Source organism: Apis florea, unplaced genomic scaffold (genome assembly GCF_048593485.1).
Source record: "Apis florea isolate Af1SG1 unplaced genomic scaffold, ASM4859348v1 contig_2897_pilon, whole genome shotgun sequence".
Taxonomy (NCBI): Eukaryota; Metazoa; Arthropoda; class Insecta; order Hymenoptera; family Apidae; genus Apis; species Apis florea.
In genome coordinates this window covers 2700968-2725338 of record NW_028256665.1, presented here as the reverse complement: position 1 = coordinate 2725338, position 24371 = coordinate 2700968, and the positions used below count along the sequence as shown (strand labels likewise).

At 29.5% G+C, this 24371-nt stretch overlaps 3 protein-coding genes and 1 long non-coding RNA gene across 9 annotated transcripts in view; 2 read left to right on the top strand and 2 right to left on the bottom strand.

The window, feature by feature from the left end:
- The first annotated feature begins 59 nt into the window (after positions 1-59).
- Positions 60-8425, top strand: LOC100864963 (nucleolar pre-ribosomal-associated protein 1). 4 transcript variants are annotated; one of them, XM_086907574.1, is made up of 15 exons: positions 60-218; positions 714-949; positions 1049-1340; positions 1436-2021; positions 2150-2443; positions 2584-2871; positions 2986-3300; positions 3386-3704; positions 3780-4961; positions 5494-6348; positions 6416-6543; positions 6617-6826; positions 6955-7175; positions 7268-7664; positions 7739-8425. In XM_086907574.1, the coding sequence occupies exons 2-15, from the start codon at positions 808-810 to the stop codon at positions 8273-8275; spliced, it is 5766 nt and encodes a 1921-aa protein (XP_086763700.1). In that variant the 5' UTR covers positions 60-218; positions 714-807; the 3' UTR covers positions 8276-8425. The 4 variants fall into 4 exon arrangements, with proteins under 4 accessions (XP_086763700.1, XP_086763701.1, XP_086763698.1 ...); XM_086907575.1 differs by having other exon boundaries at positions 93-279; positions 5494-6333; XM_086907572.1 differs by having other exon boundaries at positions 93-279.
- On the bottom strand, positions 8415-10276 carry LOC105735931 (uncharacterized). The gene is made up of 2 exons (XM_086907578.1): positions 9930-10276; positions 8415-9709 (listed from the first exon to the last, which is right to left on the bottom strand). The coding sequence occupies exon 2, from the start codon at positions 9571-9573 to the stop codon at positions 8512-8514; it is 1062 nt and encodes a 353-aa protein (XP_086763704.1). The 5' UTR covers positions 9574-9709; positions 9930-10276; the 3' UTR covers positions 8415-8511.
- Positions 10277-10958: 682 nt separating this feature from the next.
- Positions 10959-24371, top strand: part of dgo (ankyrin repeat domain containing protein 6 diego) — a 112829-nt gene continuing 99416 nt past the window's right edge. The window contains exons 1-2 of one of the 3 annotated variants that reach the window (XM_086907562.1): positions 10959-11487; positions 12068-12417. Coding sequence is in view for 1 of the 3 variants with exons in the window: in XM_086907560.1 (XP_086763686.1) it covers positions 22747-22796 (50 nt within the window). In the remaining 2 variants the exon portion in view is untranslated. Of the gene's footprint in view, positions 11488-12067; positions 12418-14569; positions 14702-14810; positions 15024-22404; positions 22797-24371 lie in introns of those variants that run through there. The other 2 variants (XM_086907564.1, XM_086907560.1) reach the window with 2 other exon arrangements.
- LOC147657722 (uncharacterized) lies at positions 21302-22735 on the bottom strand. The gene is made up of 2 exons (XR_015291927.1): positions 22598-22735; positions 21302-21924 (listed from the first exon to the last, which is right to left on the bottom strand). It is a non-coding gene; the product is annotated as an uncharacterized LOC147657722 (long non-coding RNA).

Here is a 24371-nt window from a genome sequence, read left to right as displayed (position 1 = left end):
AAGACTGAAAATTAATATTAATTTAAAATCTAAATAATAAATGACATGCGTAAAAAATTGTCTTCTATTTATGTTGGATTACATGAAACATTAGAATTGAAGTTGATGATAGAATATATTTAATTTGAACGACATTCATCATTTGATTATGTGACCATGATTATTAATTTTGGTGGTTATATTTAATCGGAAATAATCGATGATAATTGGTAGCTAATGTATGGTTAATGATTATTGCTTAATATATAAGTGAAAAGTGCACGTGGTTATTTTCTGTTGGTATAGGTTATAAATTCATTGTATTGTATACAATATATAATATTTATTACATAATGAAAAATATAAAAAATATAATATAAAATATAAATAATATAATATCGAAACTAATATTGAGAAAAAAAGTGATATAATTTTATTTTGTAACATTTCGTATATCATGAAATAATATTTTTTATTTTATAATTATGTATATATATATATATTTACTATGTTATGACAATTAGTATTAAATTAAAAATTAGAATTAAAAAATAGAATTGTATATTATTATAAATTTTTAATTATGAATTTTATATTATTTATATTATTAAGAATTTCATGTTATTATATAATTTTTAGAACAATTTTTTAAATAGATTTAATTATTTTTATTTTCAAGTTCATTGAACTTTTTAAAATATTTAATAAATTTTATTTAAGATTTCTAATTTCAGATGTAAGTTTTGAATATAATTAATATTAAAATATAAATATAAATTGATATAAATATAAAGTACAATAATAAATATAAAATATAATAATAAAAAAATGCTCAAAAGAAAATTATCTTGTGAAACTAACATAAATACAAAACGAAAGAAAAGAAATATTATAAATTCAATGTTAGATGATATTTCTTATGAGAATTGTACAAAAAAATTTGATAATGAATCACTAAAAAAATTTCAAGGTAATATATAAAATGAATATTTTAAATTTGTTAAATATTGCATGTATCTTTTTATGTTATGTATAATTATTTATATAATTATATTATTTTTTTTTATAGATGTGAAAATTAATAAAAAAGATAAACAAAATAAAAAATATAAGATGGATAAAATAATAAAATATTTAGATGGAAAATTTTTTAAAGAAAGTTTCAACTCTACAAATGATTTAGATATATTAAAAGAATTTATAAAAATTTGCAATGAAAACAAAGAAAAAGATTTGGCTGCAGAATATTTAAATGCAGGTGGCAATATTTTTGATATATTAAGATTATTAAATACAGCAGATAAAAAAGAAACGAATATTGCTATAATTGTGTTTTCTGCAATAAGGATATTAATAATAAAGTAAATGTTATATAATTATAATTCAAAGTTTATACTTATTAAATTATTGCATAATTATATGTTTAATATTTATGTTAATTTTTGTTTGTGTTTAGAATATTAGGACAATATCCACAATATCAATCTAATGCAAAAGAGGCATGTCGTCATTTGATTAATTCAAATTTATCAATAATTCATTCAATGTTATCTATACAAAGTAATGCAAAGCAACAAAAAATAATTTTACAATTACTTGCTGCAATAGTTTCATTAGATTCAAATCTATCACGCGAATTACTTATTCATTTGTCTTTACCATTAGAAGTTATTAAATCTCTTATACAACATAGAAAACCTACAGATAATGATAATATAAGAAATTGTTTTATTCATTTTATTATGGCTTTTTTAATAGAAGGAAATGTATCAATTATCAGACTTCTTTTGGATAAACGTGATTTGTTTTCTCATATATTTTTTGATTTAATATATGATTCCAAAGATATTATTATTTTAATTTTAACTACTCTTAAAACTTATATTCTTCAAAATCCAAATGTTAGCAAAACTATGAAGTTACAGTTATTTTCAACATCAATTATTCAAAATCTTATATGTCTTTATAATTGGAAGGGTCCAAATAATCACCCAAAATTTAAAAGTTTTATACCAGAAACACAATATCTTGAAGAAAAAGAGGTATTTATTATTAAAACTTTTTAATTAAAAATATTGATAATTAATTATATAATAATAATTAATGTATCAATATAAGATATATTTATATTTAATATTAATACTAACTAATAAAACATGTCTTAATTTAGGTAGTTATTGAAATCGTGCATGATTTTTTAATTATATTGTTAACATCACATCGATATGGCATTATTTTTCATGATTATATGCTTGGTACTTCACATATTAAACATAATAATATAGTAAATGTAGTACTTCAAAGCTTAGATCGACCTTGGCAATATGAAAAACCATCAAATTTAGTTATTAAAATAATGGCAGCATGTCCAGATTTAATTAAATCTCAATTTGTTCTTTTGGAACCACATATTGAACCCAAAGTGTCATTGAAATGGATTGCAACAATAAAATTTATAAGAGAAGTAAGTAGTTTAAATTTTTATTATTTATATTACTTTATATATTATATTTTATATAGTATTCTTCTTTATATATTATAATATTCTTATAATTAATTTTAATATTATTTTCTAAATTTTAATATGAATAAATATTATTACAGATGATACAGTCACTAGATATAAACACTTGTAAAAAGATATGTTCATTACAATTAAATATATTGCAATTAGCTAATGCAATAATACCTCTAACTATACCAATAATAATTTTGAAACAAGCAATTGTACCAGCTTTGTCTCATTCTAATATAATAATACGACATGAGGCAATACTTACACTTACTAGTATATTTAATCAAATACAAAAATATTTATCAATTTTAAAAACAAATTACAAAAATGATGATTTTTGTATGTTTAAAAATTTTTTAACAGAGTTTATAATGAAGGTATATGTAATTCTAAAAAGCATAAAGCATTAAATATTAATATTTTTTTTAAAATAAATTTTAAAGCATAAAAATAACTATTATACTATATTAAATAATAAATATTTTTTTTAGAATATACCAAATTTAAACGTGATATTTAATGTATGGAATTCTACTTTCATATCAAATTTAGTTGAAAATAATGACAAAGAAAACATTATAGAACCAAATAGATATGAACATTTAACAGCTATATTAAATTTATTACATATGTATAATGAAATATGTCCAAAATTACTAGACATAATATCTGATATGCAATGTGATACATTTTTAAATATATTAAATAAATTAGAAGATATAAGTGTCATTGAATTCAATATTATAAAAGTAAAAGCTATTCATTTTTTAGTCATATTATATCCTTATGAGTTTTTTCCACATAAAGTATGTAAAATAATTTATAAATCATTGATTATAAGTTTTTTTATATTTATAAATAATATTTATAAAAATATTTTATTCTTTCCAGAAATTATTTAATAATGTATTATCATTCTTAATATCTATTTTAAATGAAGAAGTATCTTCAACTGCATTGAATATAAAAACAACAATCCGAATTTTATTAAACAATACAGGAATGTTTGAAGAATGTAATGATCATTTGAATATTTGGATTAATGGTTTTATAAATTTAGATGATAAAAAAAAAGTAATAAAATGGTTTATTCATATTATAAAAGAAGCGGTTAACGATATTGAAAAATATGTAAATGAAATAATTAAAACTGAAGAAATTTTTGATCAAGGAGCAATTCATATTGATAGATTTCAAAATATATTTGATGGTAAAATTTGATTTATTAGTTCAATATATTAATATATTAAATGCAATCATATTATTTTTTCTTTGTTTTTTGCAGAATTAATGAATAAGTCTGTTATTTACGAAAATTTTGAAAATAATATTTTACATATGCAACATTTTACATCAATATCACCTCTTTTATGTTGCATGTTACATAAAACTAAGAAAGAGTCACATCCTTCAATTTTATCTTATTTGTCTTATATTTTAGTACATACATTGCATTATCAAGTAATACCTCAATGTTTAATTCATTTAGCTAAAGATATTAAAAAATTACCAGTAAGAGAATATTTATTAAGTTGGTTAGAAAACAATGAACCTGTTTATCTTGAAAATATTTCCTCTATGACTTTAATATATAAATTAAATTCAGTATTTTTAAATGATACTGAATTACTGAATACTGAAATAAACAAAATATTTAATGGCAACAATATGATTACTTTTCAATATAATAAGGAGAATATAATAATTCATCATTCTTTATCAACATATGAAATTATATACTCCTTTAAAATGACTATATTTTATTTAGTTCAATTTACTAAAAGAGGTGTTTTAACGAAAATGCAATGTAATAATTATAAGATATTTTTAATATCACTATTACATATTGCAAAGAGTAGTTCAAATAATTATATTATTTTAGATGAATGTGCAAAATCAATTTTTACTCATCCTATTATTTTGTATTATTTTTCTCCATTTTATCAAAAAAACGTTTTAAAAACTATGATGACTTTTATGCTTATTGATATTTGTAATGTAATAATTGCTTTATTTAAAGAATATAATATAAAAAATTTATTTTTTCATTTCAAAAATAAATTACTAATACAACTATATAAAATGATAGACAAAAAAGAAAAAGATGAAAAAATAAATAATATTGATATGATCATTACTTTGTTAGAGATATTACAACTGACATCAAAAGATATTGTCTGTTTATTAAAAAGATTAGTAAAATTGGAGAGTATTATATTTATTTCAAATGATAAAAATTTATCAATATATGGATATGTAGTTCCGAAACTCTTACAAATAATTAATAACAACGAAATGAAATCCGAACGAAATATATTTTTTGAATTGAATGCAGAATTCATTAAAGATCTATGTTTGCATTTATTATTTTTAAAATCAAATTTAATTATGAATTGTGAAATATGGGAAATAGCATTATATGAATATTTTTTAAATTTTTCGTTCAATATTGGTGGCATTGATATTAGTAAGTTATTTTCATAAATTATATATTTTCATATTTTTATAATATTATATTATTTTATTGTAATAAGCAATTCTTGTTTAACACAGTTTTATTTAATATTTCGAGTTTATAAATTGCAATATTTTTCATTTAATGTGATTCAATTAATATCAGGCAATATTTTTATAATAAATTGTTATATGAAGAAATAATTTTTTAATTATTTTTTATTATTTAAAGAATTATAACTTAAATTTAGATTTTAGAATTTTAAATCACATTAATTTTATTTATACAATGAAAACATTTATAATTTTTTATTTGTTTTTTAATTTTATATGAATATTTAAATAGAAATATATTTTTTAATATACATGTAATAAATTTGAAAAATAATTAAATAATTTTTAATATAATTGATATTTATTTTATATACATTTTATATTCAAATTAACATTTTATAGAGATTCATTAATGTATTAAACGAGATATCATTATATTAAGTTTTTTATTATTATATTTTATTACAATTATGTGAATTATATAATTGCAGATATTTTTACATCATTATTATCAACAAAAATGACAAATACAACTGTAAATTTAATTTCACTTCTTATTAAAAAAAATATAAAGTTTATACCCATTTTTGTAGAATATATAACAAAATCTAAAAATATAGAAAGAGGTAATATTGTATTACCTATAGTTGCAAGTAATTTAAATTTTAAATGGGATTTAGATTTTTTACAAAATTTGAGAAAATATTATGAAATTGAAATAATATCTTATTTGTGTAATCCAAAAGATACAAAATCTTGGATAGAAGAAAATGTTATTGCAATTTGTTATTTAATTAAAACCACATTTTGTTTTAAAAAATGTCATGATATATGTGATATTATTTTACAAATTGGTGATAAATTAGATATGATATCTATACAATATATACAAATTCTCCAAAGTATATATAATAAATCTGCTGTCTCAGAAATGGAGAATGAAAAATTGATCATGAATTTGACACAAATTTTTCTTCATATAATTACTGTAACTTTAAAAAAAGAATCTAAAAATATTCAAAAACTTCAAATTCTTTGTGAAGTTTTAAATGATGCTATTAAACATTTAAAAAATAAAAGAAAAGATTTTAGATTTGAAGCATTAAATTGTAATCATTCATGGACACAATTTATACGATTTTCTTTAAAATTTGGTCTAAAAGAAATGAAAAATAATAAAGAATCAGTGAAAATATTAAAAACATTAAGTGCTTTATGTGATATTGCATATGAAAATAACAGTAATGATGAACATGTCAAAATTTTGTTTGAAATGGCAACTTCTCATTCAGAATTTATTAATATTATGTTGGATTCATCAGATACTAAAAGTAAGATATTAATAAGTAGGTATATAATAATAATAATATAATTTGTTATATACAATTATTTATTAATTTATTTCATTTTTAGGAGATTTAGTAGAGTTGTTATGGATTCTTATGCAAAAAAATAAAATAGTTATGATATCGACCCATATACCTGTTTATTTAGCAGCATATAATGCTACTTTAAGTGAAGCTGATCAATTCATTTTACTTGTAAGAATTTTAAACAAAAAATTTATATTAATTTTTAAAAATAAATATTAATATATAAATTTATTTCATACAGATTTTACAATATTATGAAAGTAATAATATTAATATTTCTGAATATCAGCCATATGTATGGGGAAATACGGCTGCGACATATTACAGTGTGAAAAATGATACATATACTTCTTTATGGAGGGAACCATCTATTATTCAAGTTTTAAGTTTATTTGAGGAAAATATAGTAAACAATACTATAAAGAAATATCCTATAGATAGAGCTTTGAAGGTAACTTCGTTTTAATAAAATATTTTATATCCTAAAAATATTTGAAAATTTATAATATAATTAATATAAATTAATATAATTAAATTATAACTATAATATAATTAAATATGAGCATTTATTTTTTATAGAATAATGAATTATATAAAAAAGATGATGTATATGATCCAGCATTTTATTTGCCATTATTATATTTTTTATTATCAGAAAATAATATCGTATCATGTCATAAAGTTGCTCAAAGTGGAGCATTAGCATTAATATTTGCTGCATGTAGTAGTAAACATTCTGATGTTCGAATGATAGCTTATACTATTATTTCTAGATATTATACCCATTTGGAAGCTTCTAGGTATTTTATATTATATTAATTAATAATAATTTAATTAATATAACATATTGTAATACATATGATATAATTTTATATTTTTTTTTCATTTTTAGTTCAAAAACCAAGTTATTATGGATGCGATTAATAGATGCATTGCGTTATGGTATTATATCATTGCAATCGGAACTTAATACCATACGTTTAAATTGTTTCATTTCTACATTTTTAGCAAGAACATCTTTGATAATTACACAACCATTACATCCACTTTATTCAACTTTACAAATATTTTTTGTAGCTAAACCAGCATTAGATATAAATACAATACCTGAATTATTACAACTTTTTCACAGTTCGGATATTCAATATAAAATGCATAGATGTTGGATTTTGGAAAATATTCGTGATAGTATGAAAACAGAAACTGAACTGGAGATAGCTTTTAAATGTGTTTTGTTTAAAATACTTTTAGATTTTTATATTTCTAGTCTTTCAGATTCAGATACGAAGGTAAGATTTAAGAAAAAATAAAAATTAAAAAAAATTTCTTTCATTAAATTGATTTAACTTATTTTTTATTTTAGAAACTTATCTTGGAAATTATTAATGTTACATTAAAAATTACAAAAGCTTCAATACTTTTTATAGAATGTTATGGATTACTTCCCTGGTTATTAGAAGTTGTTAAAAATTTACACAAATATGAAGTGCAACACATCGAACTTATAGTGAAAATAATGAACAAAGTTCTTAATACTATATTGAATATAAAAGGAGATGTTATCCATTACAAATTAATGCTTTTAAATATTGCATTATGTTTAAAGTCATATTTAGTTAAAGATATTAAAATTAAGACCTTTATATTATATATTAATATTTTACAAAAATTAATTCTCTTAAAGCATATAAAAATAATTGTTACTAAAGAATATATATTAGAAATTCTTGAATTCTCTAAAAAATTATTGGATAATATAGAGGAATGTGACGATATGTTACGTTTTGGTTGTGAATATGTAACTAAAATAGATTTTTTAAAAAATGATGATGAAATTGAGATAGCAAAAAATAGTTTAAGAACATTAATATGGACTTGGTGTATTCATGAAGTTGATTAACATATTATTTTTGTATCTATTTTGTATCTATTTTATTGTATCTAAAAATTATTTTAATTAAATTTTATTTTATTTTATTTTTTTTATAAAATAGCGTTTGTTAGATATTAACATAGTTAATAAATATTAAATAAGAAAATTTTTCAACAATTATGTATTTTTTTATTTAGTACTATTTCCAAATTTTACTCCACACTATATCATAGGAATAATTTATGATGGCAAATATAAGAAATTTAAGAACTTCTTGGAAAACATGTATGTACAAAAACATCTGCATTTGGATCGTTATATTTATCTTGATGATGTCGCAATACTAACGTAACTTGGATAATATCTAATTCTTCAGAATATGGTTCGCCATTATAGTACTCTCTCATTTTTGGTAATGTACGATGATTTTTCTGCAGATCTCGTCGTGAAAGTGTTACTGTTATGGACGTTGCTCCATTATTCAATTCTCGCATCGCTTGTTGCGCTACTTCGTGGCTTAAAGCGAGATGGGCAACATTATTTTGATCAGATTTGTTTAAAAAACCAGATTTCATTGAATTCGTTGTCCGTGAATAATTTTCTACGCTATCGCACGGTCCCGTAGCAACTGCATTGGATACATGACCTCTGGGATGTCCATAAGCCTTACATGTATGACTAAATACATTTTGCGACTTATCAAGTATGATACTTGCTGCTTTAGGTGATGTGCCAATATACCGAGCACCACCAATCATTAATAATTTTTCATTGTTATTATCTAAGGATGTAAATTCATCGATTTGGTCAATCAACTGTTTGGTATTACTCGTTAAAAAATCAATTACATTATTTCTTAGATCATTAGTGTTTTTTCCAATTTGAGCAGCAATCACTGCGAATAGACACGCGTTTAAATCAAGTTCGACATTAATAGGATCTTTATTGTTTAATAACGTCCAATGTCCTACAGAATTTAATGATTGTTCATGATATTCAATATCGATAAAATTCTCATTTGAACTTTCATTTGAATATTGATCATTTACTATTCGATACAAATTATTCATTGATTTCCATATTCGGATGGGTCTCTTTGTAAGAGAGCTTAATGCGTTCACGTGAATTAAATTAGCCGGCCCGTAATTTTTCAAATCATTAATTATATATTTGGCTAATCTCATTTTCCATAATTGCTTATATTTCATATTTTCATACTTGTCTCTCGATTTTTTATGACGCTCACGTAATTCTCTATCACGCTGTTTTTGCTCTTGTGAATCATCGTTACGGAAAAAATTTATGATCTCGTTAATGTCGGACATTATTTTTTTTTTTCATATTTTTATAAGAATTTTATTTTTAATTTTTAGTGCATTTTAATTGTATTTTATTCAAATAATTTTTTTCTTTTATTTTATTATCTTTTTTTTTTTTAGGAATTAGAAGTGTCTATATTTTCTAATAACGATTAATAATTATTAATAATTATTAATTTCATGAAATTATTCAAAAAAAGAAGAAAAGAATGATACAAATTAAATAAATAATAAAATAAAAAATTAATTATTAAAATAATTAAATCAAAATGAATAATTAATTAATAAAAATCGCGAAAAATATATGTAAGAAAATTTATTATTCAAAATAAAAAATGAGAAACTGTAATATGCAAAAATACCTTAATGCGAAAAGAATACATCTTTGGTTTGTATTTCGTATAAATTTGATAATTTCGATAATTGAATACTAGAATTTCGAAATTTTTACCAAATATCTGAATTTAGACGTAAATTACATTTTACATTTTCCGTTTAACCTTTATTCTAAACATTTCTTATAGATATTTCTGCTATGCTCATTTTTTTCAAATATATTTTTTATATATTTCATTCGACATTCATTTTTTAAAAATAAATATTTAAAAAGCGGAGCAGATAAATAGGACATCGGGAAATTTAAAAAAAAAAAAAAAAAAAAAAAAAAAACTATCTCAAGGAAAAACGAGACGAATGGAAATCGTCAATTAAACGATCCTCAATTTTTCAATTTGGAAGATTTGAAAAATTTGTAAATAAAGCGGAACAAACGCGTTAAAAATAAAGAAAATCGGCAACAAATCCACTATATATTATACGCTGCTCTTTGAAATATATAAGGATATTAAAATCATATCACTCGAAATATTATATCTCCGTTAATTAATAAAATTCCTTTGAAAAATAATGCATGTTTAACAAATACATGAATAGAGAAAAATTCCATGCTCATATAATTCGTTTTTTTTTTTTTTTTTTCAAAAAAGAGGTGAAAACGAGGACGGGAATTTTATCCAACATTTATTTCCAATTGCGAAGGTCGGTCCCGAAAGTCTGAAAATCTCGCGAACAAGGAAGCATCGACGCAAAGTCACAATGGCAGGAGTTGGAAGTACGAACGGATCGGTTTGCATTTATTACGGGCATCTCGAATTATCGTAGCGTCTCGAAGACGTGCTCTCTCTCTCTCTCTCTCTCTTTCTCGGAGAAATCGTTGTACGAAGAGAAAAAGAGGGTTTAAGGGCCAAGAGAAAAAGGAAAGCGTTCGTGGCGGTTGGAAATGAGCAGCGGGGAATCGAAAGGCAGGGAAGGGGGTGAGTCACCGAGTGGTGATGGTGGGGGATCCTCTGGATCCTCGATCCTGCTCCGTGCCTCGATCCATGGATCAGTCTCGGTGCAACCGTTTATTCGAATAGGTTGCTGTCGCTTTCACGCTTGTTCCGTCATCTCGATCGATTTAAATGTTTCGTGCGGGTATCGGATTCGAGCCATCGTCGTACGAAACGGTACGAGCTAGTTTTTGCGCGACTCGTCTTGTTTATCCGTGATTCTGCCACAGGTTTCGAGCAGAAACGGTTCGATAACGGTTGTCGTTGTAAATACTGTAACGTACGGGGGAAGTGTAATTGCGTGGTGGAACAACAACGAAATATAATGGTTGATCGAGAGCGATGCATGTTCGAACGGAGTGTTCATTCTGTTGTTCGAATGTTCGATTGATTTGAACGTTGGGGCAAAGCGGCTTTCTCTATCCTATCCTTTAGTGCCCGCAATAAGTTTTGGAATGGTGGAAACTTTTGTTTAAAAAAAAAAAAAAAAAAAAAAAAAAATTGATTTCGCATAAGTTTTCTTCGATTCGAAGATTTTTAAATAGTGCGACGGAAGGAATATAAAATAGATGCTCGTGACTGATATATTTACGTAATTATTTGTTTGAAATAATTTTTATACGTGTAATTCGCGTAATTATTTATAATATTATAATTCTTAATTTTTCGAAACTTTTATTTATATTCTTCACCGTGGTTAAATTTAATTCAAATTCAGATTTTTATTCAGTAGGTTCAAACGATACGATTAGTTTTAAATTTATTTGGAATTTCGATGTTGACTTATCTCCAAATTTTGGGCCGTAAAATATAAATGATTTTAATATTATTATCGGATTTTATCGTAAAAAAAAAAAAAAAAAAAATTACGTATTCATAGCGTTTCATTTGTCGTTTGGCAGAATATACGGTGACATTGATGCCGCGACGAACATGTTCGATAGTGATATCAATGCCCGCATGAGAAAGTTACAACAACTCGTTCGATTCACGATAACTTTATTTGAAACGGATTTCCGTATATCTTCATCCTCGTATCATCAACGTTTTCGTACCAAATATAGCAAAATCGTTTGAACAATCGATCCGAAAATATATAACTTAAAAAATATATAACTAGCTTGAAAATTAATTTTTTTTTTTTTTAATCCTCGAACATTCTTCTGTTACAGCAATAAAATTGTATGCAAGATTTGTCAAATTTTTTTATCACCGTACAAAGAAAAAGAATTTGAATATATGAAATTGTATGTTTGAAAGTAGTGAAAAAGAATTATTCGTCTCGTTCGTGTGAAATTTTTATATTTTAAAAAACAGTGTCTTGTTAAAAAAAAGTGAGAAGAAGAAGAAAAAGGAGAAGAAGAAGAAGAGAGATAAAAATTAATACAATCCTTAAAAGCAAGATAATTATTTTACTTAAATGTGATCAAAGTGTTTTCATTAACGAGTGTTAAACATACGTGTGACCGCGTTTGGATTACGAGTATCTGGAAATTCAGTTTCTACGAATCATGTATGGCTGGTAAGTGAATCGACGATATATTATTTAAAATTCTTTCAATTACACGAAACAAAAATATCTCTCTTTCTCTCTCTCTCTCTCTCTCTCTCTCTATATATATATATATTTATTTATTAAATTTCGATCTGCTCTTTGCCCACATCGATATTTTTCAATCCTCCTACGTTTATTTTAACAAAATTCAAGGATTTGTTTCGTGGAATCATCAACGAAATGCAGGACATTGTTTCTGTACGAGAGGCGGTGGTCGTTTCGTGGAACCAGCGAGTTTAACGTTCGAGCTGAACCTATATACTGAAAGAGAATGACGATACGCGAAACGTGAACACGCACCGCCTAACCGAATGTATACCTCGAATACGCATAAAGCCGGCACGTGTATATATTTATTGTGTTCTTTATTCAGTATGCATCCGGTGGGCTGCGTGGCACAGGTAATAATGCGTTTGCCGTTGGCCACGCAACAATGACGGCCTGTTCAACTTTCCCGCCGACGATCCGTAAGTTCGACGTGTGCGTCACACCGCGCACGTCCTCGTGACACGTCTTACGCTTTACGCGAACACCGAGGAAACAATATTATTTCGCGCCTTTCCACCGTGTTCATCGATTTCCAGCCGAGTCGAATAACGATCGGTGCTAATAAATCTTTATTTTTTAAAAACGCAATATAGAAATTTTTGTCTTGAAATAATTGGATTTCTTTATATCCTTATAATTTACAGGTATATACTCGATATTTTAAAGAAATATTATTACAAAGTTTCTGAAATATTCTTTATTCGAAATAGAATCGTAAACTCGAAGATTTTATCCGTTTCTTACAAGATTTTCTTTAAGTGTTGAATAGTAATAGCAGATTCTCGTATATCTCGTTTCATAAAGTTTCTCGAATTCTCGATTGGGTTTTTTTTTTTTTTTTTTTTTTCTCTTTTTTTTTTCCGTTTCTCGCAAATCTTGCAATTCTGGCTGAGGGTATTTTTTAGAGGGAAAAGAGAGGAGACGACATCCTGCACGAGGCAACTCGTTACCACGTGAGAAAGGTAAACTATACGTACGTAAGTACGTATAATACAGGAAATGCGAAAGGAAAGATAGTGAGCACCTGCTACGGCTAAACTCGCCGATGCATAATAAACGCAATAATTCCGTATAGGACGGCAACGAGTTTCGTGGTTCGATTTTTAAAAATAATATCCAAGTGAGACATTTTTACACGCGCGATGTTAACTCATAAGGAACGATGGTTGCATAAATAATCGATAGTAAAATTAATTGAGTTCTGTTAGCTTAGATGATATCGTATACCGGTTTTCCAGGAATGTAACGTAGTTCATTCATGTTTTACATCGAACGTGAATACATTACGATGTTCTTTATACGTTATTCGCGCCGATTCAAAGGCGGATAAATATCTTGGATAGAGGCGATTCGCATTTTTTGATTAACACAAAGGATTTTATTATTCTTCGGAACAAAGTTTTTTTTATCATTTTTCTCCAGAGTTTTGAGTTTGATTAAGAATGAATGGGTAGATTGCAAAAAGCGAAGATTTATTTAAGAAAGGAAGGAATGGAAATGAATAAATCACGGGATTAAATTTATTTTCGATATTTTGGAATCATGATCTAGGAGAATAAATAAATTCTAGCGAACTCCACGTGGTTATCGTGGAACAGCAATAGACCGTAACATTTATGTTTCCTAGCGTGCGAGGATGTATTAACACGATTGTATCGGTGTATGTAACGTAGAGATCTTGCAAATTTCAGTTGTTGCACTTCATATATTATTCATGATCTGAAAATAACCATTTTCGATTTTTCTTATGTTTTATTAATCAACGATTTATATTCGATGGACTAATTTCTAGAAAATTCTTTAAAAAAATTTGAAATATTTCTATTTTTAAATATTTATTAATGTAAAAAAAAGGAATATAAGAAAAAGAATATTATGAGAAAAACCACTGAATTTTTAATCCTAATTAATAATTTTATCTTTATTTCATTTCAAAAAAAATAAGAAATTATTATTAAATTTAATGCATAAATGTTTACGAAAGATATTATGTTTCAAATAGCCCGCGCCCTATTATTAGTGACTTTTACCTAACCTTCTTACAGATTTTAAAAAATTAATATGGCGTCAGTGAATAGACAGGTGTATAAAGATTCTCGTGATTACATTTGATTTTTATAATAAAGTGTTTATGTATAAATAAAATTAAATATTATATCGAAGTGAATCGTGTGTTATTAATATACAATTACATACACAACAGGTATATCATTGACTTGTATTATTTCTTAACCTTCGAGTATTGTTAACTCGAAGATGAACTACGTAATATTTTCTCCGATCGAAACTAAACGAAATTTTAACGTGCCAAGTGTAACAGGGTTAATTAAGCGTTGCTGATGACTCAATTTCCAACTTGATCGGTCACGTCGATTCGAACGGACTGTGGGACAGATCGTAAAAGATTCCAGCGAAATGTGATTCGCCGAACGAAAACCTGTCATTAACGGCACTCTTTTTGTACACGCGAGTAGAAGATGCACCATCGAAATTCTGATCAGTTGAATAACGAATCTACAAATACGGTCTGTAGAAACAATTTCTGACACTATAAATATAAATATATTATTTTCGTTTTTATTTAATTAGCGTATGAGAATTATAAGTACGATATTTCACATATTATTATATATTATATAGGTTATATCGATCTACTTTCTTTTATAAAAGATAAGATTCTTTCTAATTAGTTAAAGTTAATTTTCTTCTTTCTAATTTTTATCAGTTCGTTCTAGATCATTTTCTTCATTATCTTCCAATGTCATTCTAGCTATGTTGAATTATACACATGTGAACGTAGAACGGATATTACTATCTTTCTGTGTAGAGACAGCCAGTAATTAGACTTTATTCTTTTATTATCCACTTGCTTCGGGGTTGGATGCGATGAAGGCCTATGGTCTCTTTGAATTATTGCCATCATAACGATAATTCAGTATTTCAAAACATCAAAAAGGACACGCAAAGTTTGTACGCGCAGATTGATAACCTTAATATAGAGCTCTTTCGTCATATTTTATGCGTCGAACTATATGTTTAACGTTATCGACAGTTTATATATTGTATGTAGCGTAGTATTTTGTATGTCACTTTGAGTCTTCTCTGAAAATTATATAGTTGATAATTTCTATACATAGTTTTTCTTTTCTCAGCAGTATGATTAAGGAATTAATAATAAATCTGGAATCAATAGCTATTAAAATAAATATTTATTTAAACAGTGACATAATTTATGATTATAATAAAATAAAAAATTCAATATCAAAACAATTTAACATAGAATGATATTAAAGTAAATATTTCACGTTAATATCATAGATCAACGCCACTAAAATCTAATCACAATATTTAATAATTATGTTATTTCATTATTTCATTAAACAGCACTAATCTCGCCGTACGAATAAATTTATAAAATCATCGATCAAACAAACTCTATAATTAGTCGCTACTATAAAACTCGTGTAAATTATCCCTCAATCCGTACCGATAAATAACTTACAAGCGATAATGGGTGTTCGTTTTAACGTTATTCAATTTGGATTGAAATAACATAAAACTTGCTTTCGCGATTTATTATATATAGAGTGTCCTAAAAATATGGAAACTACGATTAATTAGAAATTTCTGAGATAATTTCAAGCAACATTTTTCTTTACAAAAACTTTTATTACAGTTTTGTTAACGAATTACAAAAAATATTAGTCAACCATGGAACGCATAGCTATTCAAGACGCGATGATGAAGAAGAGAAAAAGGAGGATGATAAAGGAAGAGAAGAAAAGAGGAGAAGAGGAGAATGATGAAGAAAGGAGAGCATGATAAAGAAGGGGAAGAAGAGGAGGATAATGAAGAAGGTGAGAAAGGGAAGAAAGAGAAAGAAGAGCGTGATAAAGGAGTGGAAGGTAATAAAGAGGAAGAGGAGAATGAAAGAAGAGAATGGATAAAGATGGGAAAAAATTTTATACGAACTATTATACGAATAACAATTTGTTCATGTTACTTAGATATTTTCGTACTCGATATATACCAAACACTCCGTTGGTTTGACTACTCTACGCGTTCTGCAATTGGCAATTGTATTTTTTTGTTAATAATTCATTAACAAAACCGTAAAAAAACCGAAAATGTTGCTTAAAATTATCTCAGAAATATCCAGTTAATCGTTGTTCTTGTATTTTTGAGAAACTGGTCGACGTTTCGAGATCGACATTTTTCCAGCGTTTGGATCGCGTTGCTAGCTGGATCTCGATCCTTCTCGATCTTTCTTCGCGCGGCCATAGGAAATGGCGCGGATATATTCGAACGACTGGAAAGGTACTCGAGCGGAAAATTTGCTGGCAGCGGTCGCGGAATAAAACCCGATCCATTTATCTAATATCTCGTCACGCGTGTATACATTCTTGTCCTATGCATTAATTAGCCTAATCGGGACGGTACAATCGGGCAAAACGCGCGCTCCTTCTCGCAGAATCCCGGAATAGATGGTAAACGATGAGATGCCGCATAATTAGACAGAATGCATCGGCGGAGATGTAATCGTCGTACATTGGATCAAATGTGAGATACAACGTTTCGCTACCGTATCGAATGGCGGGATACGTTTTCCCCCGCGTACAATTCGAGCGAGCATTGTTATCGATTGTACTTTAAAAAATATTTTATCTTTTAAAAATATTATAGAATTTGTCGGTGAAGCGAGACATTTGTTTCGTGCGATTAATTGAAATTTAATATCGATTGTGGCGAAGTGTAGCGGAATATTTTCATAAACGAATCGAATCATGTTTCTTTCGAATAATACGATTCTATTCAACAAAACGTTGGTGACATTATACTTGAATATTTCTACGACGAATTTTGAAAAAGATAAAATTGTTCACTGGATGAACAAAATTTCAAATACGTGTCCCCAATAAATAAAACGCGTGAAAAATACACGATAAAAATGTTGGCTTTCGAGAGCAATGTCTGAATGGACGTTGAGTGGACCGGTCCTGCCCACCGTTCAATCGCGAGAGGATCAACAAATAAAGAAATGAAATAAAAATGAAAGAAATAGAGGAGAAAGGGAAAAAGAAATTGGGGAGGAAGAAAAAGGAATAATCCTACCGTAAGAAACGGCGCATTACACGTCTTGGTGAACACCGTGGTCTTCCGAGCTGATAGCAGGACCTTAAATCCTTGTTGCGGTTTCTCGTATCTACGATACACGGTGACATTGCACATTTCTTAGGTGTGCTCGGTATCACCGACTTCTTAATCTCGGACGTGACAAATTACTTCTTCGTGTTCGGCTGGAACGCGTATATTTCTTCCCCGCCTCTTCCCCTCTTTCTATGCTATTTTATTTGCATCTTTATGCCAACGTTGAACGTGATTCGAAAAGCGTATATTCGAAGAGGGAAGTTGAAAAATATATATCTCCGGGATATATCGGGTTACAATAAGAACCTCGTCTCTGTTTTCAAACAGAATGAATGAAATATTCGACTTTTGTTCTCTAACTAAATATTATTTATTCCGTTGTGCGAATATATCGATGGATAGATTTAATCGGCGAGAAAGAAATTTAAAACGATTGTCGCGTCAGAATTGTGTGACCATTGAGATTCTGTAAAATTCTCGAAGTCAATAATTTTCCTTTGTGAAAATTACACACTACTCGCGTATTAAATTGGTCCACTCGATATCCTAGAATTCTAACAATCTTCTTCGTTATTCTACAACATTCTCGACATAATTATTCTATAATACGAAGGTTACGCTTTCACGGTGCAAAGATCGTGCCAATCATCGCCAGAAATAAGAAACCTCTTCTTATCTCGCGAAAAATCGAAATTCGACGAGTGGAGATTATCCTTCCATGGACTTTACGATCCACCTTTTGGCTGCTCACAACCAGGTTCTACACAACCAATGTGTGTAAGCGTTATATCTACGCGCATGTTGCATTTTCGAAGGAACGTACGAAACCGACGATAATTTATTCCGTGGCCGTAAACTTGGCGGCGGACAGCCTTCCTACGCTTGTTTCCACTCGAGCCAAAAGTGCTAAGCAAACACGTATCCAGGGGGATCGTCTCTTCTCCCGTTGCTCCTTCTTTTTCTCTCTTTCTCTCTCTCAACCCTTTTTCCTTTTCCCCATTCCGTTTCCCTCTCCTTTCTCCTTTCACCCTATCGCCCTATCAAGCCATCTTTCGCGTGTTGCCTCCGCTCGTGTACGTTGCTCTTGCCTTTCCCCGTCCCCCTTCGCTCCGTGAAATCGAAATGAATATTCCTTGCCCGTGTTGGTTTTTACGCTTTTACTTTCGTGTTCCTTTGAGAGAAATCCGCCGATGGTTATACATTCGTGGAATTTAACACGGCGCTTTGTGGCCAATAGCGGACAAAAGGATTTCGAAGCCTGTCCTCCTTACTTTTAACTCGCGTTAGTTGGCAAAAAGTGAATTTGCCCGTTACTTTCTTTTTGGCTCGTGAAGTTGACTTCCGAATTTCTTAATTCTTTAATAATGAATTACGCGATTTTGTCCAATTATTCAGCCTTATTTTCATTATATACATTCGCTTAAATACCTTCCGAAGAGGGAATAAATTTAAAAGGTGTTAAAAATACGTAAAATAATTTATCGCTGAGAACAGAACGGAAGAAATCGTCGTGTACAGGCACCCATAACATAATCCGACCAAGCAAACCTCGATAAAATCTATAAATACAAGGCGCAGATTCTTCTCATTTGCAAGAACATCATCAGATCCGGGAGAGGTTTTAATTTATTACTTTTATCACTTTTGAAGGCAGAATGGCGAAGAACCTTTTGCGATCTCAATTTTGATTAGCGTCTTTTGCGTGATCATCCACGCGATACCCGTTTTTCGACGAGAGAGGGGAGGGAGGAAAGATTCCTTATGATCGTTCCACCCCTCCAATAAATCTATCGTGGCAAGGAAGCACCGCGTTAACAAGCGCGATTAGATAATTCGATAATTCGAAGGAACCGATCTTCTTTCGGACAAGAAAGAGCGAGCCTTGTTCTATTAATTACGCGAAACGGGATCGAGAAACGTACGTTTCCCTCGTACGCCTGTTCCTTCGAGCCGGTACTCGAGGGATTTGAATTTTCGATCGCTGCCCTCGATTAACTGGAAGAACGTGGATAATTGTTGCTCGAGATTGTTGTTCCTTGCAACAAGTTCCTTCGAGAGGAGGAAACGCGTGCGTCTTGGAGGAAAAGGAGATCCAGAAATCGGGGAGAAGCTTCTCTACGAAAATTGCGATAGAATTTTATTACGTTATTAGGAAAGATGTATTTGTCATTCGATTTTTTAAAAACAATCTTTTTATCGAGTGATTCATTCGGCGAGGTTAACACGATTTGCATGTGAATTGTTTCCAATCGAATTCGAAGGAAGGAAGTTTGCCAATTCATACCAGGTTCAAAGAAAATCGTGGAAATATGAATTTTTATCGAATAGTTAAAAAAAAATTGACGGCACATATATACGGCGATACGAAAGAATGGAAGAAATCTCGGAAACTTTTGAACTTTCGAAAAACTCTCGAGGAACGCGTCGAACGAATTTAAGAAACGTGAATCTTCGGTCGGCGAAGCGAGAAAGGGATGGTCTCGAGCGGGACGAGATAATAAGGACGTGCGCGGTGAAAAATAAAGGACGGTAGGGGAAGAAGAGTGAGGAAGAGAAAAAAAGGAAGAAGATGGCTGGATCCGCATGAATCGTTTCGAAGATCGTATGCATAATTACCGCATCCCTTCTTCCATCCTCGTTTCAGCTTATGGCCCCTCGAATACGCGAATCTTTCCCTTCCTCCGGTCGATCTATGTAATTCGTTGTACAATTCGAACGAGCGATTCCTTTCTCCAAGATCGAATTCAAAAGCTTGAAATTCGTTCGTGTCAAAATCATTCCGTTTTTTCTTTTTCGAAAATTGGACCACAACCACCCAAGCAAGGAACGGTTCCAATAATAAATAACGACACTCGTTTGCTTCGTTTTCACGACCGCCGCAGATCATAGATGAAAATTTTTTCTTCGCATCTGTCGAGGAGAAAGAAATAGAATGATCCACATACCGGCGAGGATATCATCGCCTCAGAAACGATGGAGTTGCATGCGTTGATCGTGTCTCATGTTATATATCGTTAATTGTCGCGTATTACGTTAATGCGAGGCTACGTTTCTTTATTTTTCGCTTGAAAATGGATAAAAATGATTTGCAACGGTATAAGGAAAATCGAGGATAATGACAGAGTAGCTGGGAACTGGTCATCGGTGAACATTTTAAAACGAGTCGCGTGGTGTGCGAAAAATAGTCGAGGAGAGGGATGGATGATACACCGGTGATTTACACCGGAGGAGAAGAGAAGATGGCGATTTTAAAATTGGTAGCATTGGTATCTATCACGTTGCGAAAAGTCGCGATTTTTTTTTATCGATTTTGTTACAACATCTAAATAGAAAAGCAGTTTGAAACGTATCGAGTCGAAATCACGAACGAGTTTACTCTCGTCTTGTCTCGAAGTCTTTCAACGCTAAGTTTTAAATGCGTAATTACTGTAATTTAAAATATACCTCTTATTAAACGGAATTCGTATTCTTTTTGCCGATAACCCGAGGGATTAATTACTATGGTTAAGCGCTTCATAAAATCCTTGAAAACTTTTTTACACCGTACTCGAAACTTATAATTATGGATGGATGGATTTCCACGATCAAATTTACAAATTTTGTCACATCTTCTAATGTAAATGATGAAGGAAAAGAAAACTTTGAAGGAGTTACATTTTAAAATAAAATTCCATTTCATTTTATTTTACATTGTGCAGACAGACTTATTAATTGGTGGAAAAATTGATTTATTTTTTTCACAACGATATAATACGTGTAACGTTGTGCATATCGGTTGATACAGTTGTACAGGGATGACTTTCTTCGCGTATGTGTGCTTCGTATTCCACAATTAAGGGTGTATGAAACAGCGTGAGTTTCCTCGCCGCAGTTCCTGTGCCGTTAATCGTCGCGTATTACGATAATACGAGCTCGACGATCGGCGTGGCATTAAACTTAATAACCGGCGGGTTTGCATAAATAAACAACCGAGATCAAAACATCGCGGAATCTTGTACGCTCATTTTCCCCACTCCGCGTTCGTTTCAGATTGTCGCTGATGATTTATCGTTTATAAAAATCGAGTAATTTTATTTTTAACTCTTTGAAGCTTTTTTTTAGCATACCATATTTTGTTTTAACTTTTTAGAGTCGTATATACTTAATATTTCGTTATCTGTACATTATTTTTGAACGCTGATTCGCAATTTGGATGTTTCTCGAGGATTTCCATTTTCTGGTCGGATCTTTTTTTAGAAATATCTGTTTTTTTTTTTTTCTTTTCTAAATAAAGATTATCTGTAATCAAAGATTATAAAGCATTCAAAATCTGATCAGATATTTTGATGTTTACTCATTTAGAAAGAAAACATTTAAAGTTTTATTCGGGCTATCCGTTTTCGATCTCTTTTTAAAAACTATCCCATCTCTAACGTACAAAGAATATATTTCGTACTTCACCAAGGTTAATCAAACAATTATTAATATCAATTTCAAAAATGAATATTCATAAAACATAAAGAAAAATATACTTGAAATTCCAGTTTCGATCTCTTATCGATCAACAAACATAATCTTAATAATATCAACAATCAATTAATCCAATCAATCTTTATACCTTTTACCTTTAAATATATAATACACGGAAAATTAATGTAAATAATATACGCGGGATTACGCGGATGAAAGATTACTATCTAAAAAAAAAAAAAAAAAAACGTAAAAAAGGAGAGCTGGAATACCAACCGCCATCGTAATAAAATTCCAGTTTCGTATCGGGGAACAGAAGCGCCGCCGCGGCGAGTTAATGAATCCTTTAGTCGACACCGGTGAACCGCCGTGATCGGTTCGTTAAATTACAATTACTCCGCGATGTTTCTTCGAAATGAGTAAACGGCGTGAGTCACGACCGTTCGAACGTGGAATATAAACATATTCGACGATGTTCTTGTCGGGAATATCCTCACCGTACCTATAAACTTGGCGCGAGAATCCATGATAGGAAGGCAGTATAATTGTTGTGCGCGACGTAAAGATACAACGAGCGGTTCTCACAGGAGAGGAGAGAGAGAAGCTGGTCGATCGAGAATGCGATCGGCGCGAAAGTACTGACAGTTCCTAATGAGCGTCGAGACGAAGAAACACGAGAAGAATGAATATACCGACCTTCGGTAACGCTTTAAAGCCTGGCTTCGTTTTTTCAATCCCCTTCGTGATCGAGAAGTTACGGTCAATGGTGGAGATTGCGTGGCTCGGAATCTTTCGCATGCTGAGATGGGAATTCGTCTTTGAGCATCTTCGATTTGGAATTTTGTTTTTGACGATCCATTGTTTGGAAAACACATATTCGTGATCGATTATTTCGATATTTCTACGATAGAGAAATATGATAGATTAAAATTTGAAACGTGTATTGTTTGATCATCTTAATTATTTCAAAAGAGATTTTATAATAGTATCTTAAAAAGAAAGAAAGAAAGAAAGAAAAATATTGCGCAGAAAACTTATATATACGTTATAAATCATAGAGAGAGAGAGAGAGAATATGTTCGATTCGTTTCTCGGCAGTTGGTTGATCGTTATATCGAACACGATACCGATTGTTATTGCCAATTAGGGATTTACAGTTACTAATTATACTCTGACTTAGATTGATTCTTCGCATTACGTAATTTATTACACGATTGAAACGAACGATTCGTTTCGATATTGTTACAATTGCACGTAATCGTCGACTACGGTGATTTACTAGTAATCGATAATTAGGACGATGCTGGAAGATTGTGGATGTTAATGGATCCCATAATAGTTTATTCGTCCGACTATGAAGTCAGTGATTTAGACTCGATTAATGGGTAATGTATGAAATATACGTATATAAATATAATTTGATCTATGCTCTTGTAGGTTCTTATACGCAGAAAAAATAGAGAAAATGAACGAAGAAAATAAATCGCGATACTTAGCAAATTAATTCTAATTTTAATTAACGATCGATCGTAAATTCTAACGAACAATCGACCGAATATATATATTATAATCAAAAATATGTCTACGTCTCTTATTAATCTAATTACACTCGTAATATATTTGAAAAAAATATTCTCGACTTGGAAGAGAAATTTAAAATCTACAAAGAGAAGATTTTAACGTAGATTTCCATTAAAACATGCTGCTTCGATATCCAAGTAACGTAATAACCCAAAAAATAACTGTAGACTCGGAAATATAATTACTCGTCGACTCCTCTCGAAACGACTCGTTCGTTTCCGTTTCGAATCGCGATACATCTCTCGTCTATTTAAACCGGTGGATCAAAAACGAAACGCCTCGAGGGATAAAACGAGCGGACGCGATTCCGATCACGCATCGTGTAAACCTCGTTCCCCGGATAACCCCCCACAGTTTTATTAGACTATGGTGTTTCCGTAACGCGTGTCGTGCAACCGCATTCAGAAAACGAAGGATCCGTTTCTCCGTCCAGCGGATGGATGAGAGCACGGTTTTCTTTGAAAATCCTGCAAGACCAGACGTTAGACGAGTTTTTCTTCCATCCGTGAATCGATGTCGTACCAAAGGCAGAGTACGATGAATCGACCAGCCGCTGCGTCGTTGTAGAAAAGATTCTATCGGTCGAGGAAAATTGTAATCGCGACCGGTTATATTCGTCGAAATAATAAGGCTACGTTTTAAGGAAGATCGTAAGGAAGGTAAGAAACAATCGGGACTAGTAATTGGAAATAAAG

Coding starts and splice junctions, on each gene's coding strand:
- LOC100864963 (XM_086907574.1), top strand. CDS start 808: ATGCTCAAAAGAAAATTATCTTGTGAAACTAACATAAATACAAAACGA. Junction 1,341..1,435: donor ATAAGGATATTAATAATAAA/GTAAATGTTATA, acceptor GTTTGTGTTTAG/AATATTAGGACAATATCCAC. Junction 4,962..5,493: donor TATTGGTGGCATTGATATTA/GTAAGTTATTTT, acceptor ATATAATTGCAG/ATATTTTTACATCATTATTA.
- LOC105735931 (XM_086907578.1), bottom strand. CDS start 9,573: ATGTCCGACATTAACGAGATCATAAATTTTTTCCGTAACGATGATTCA.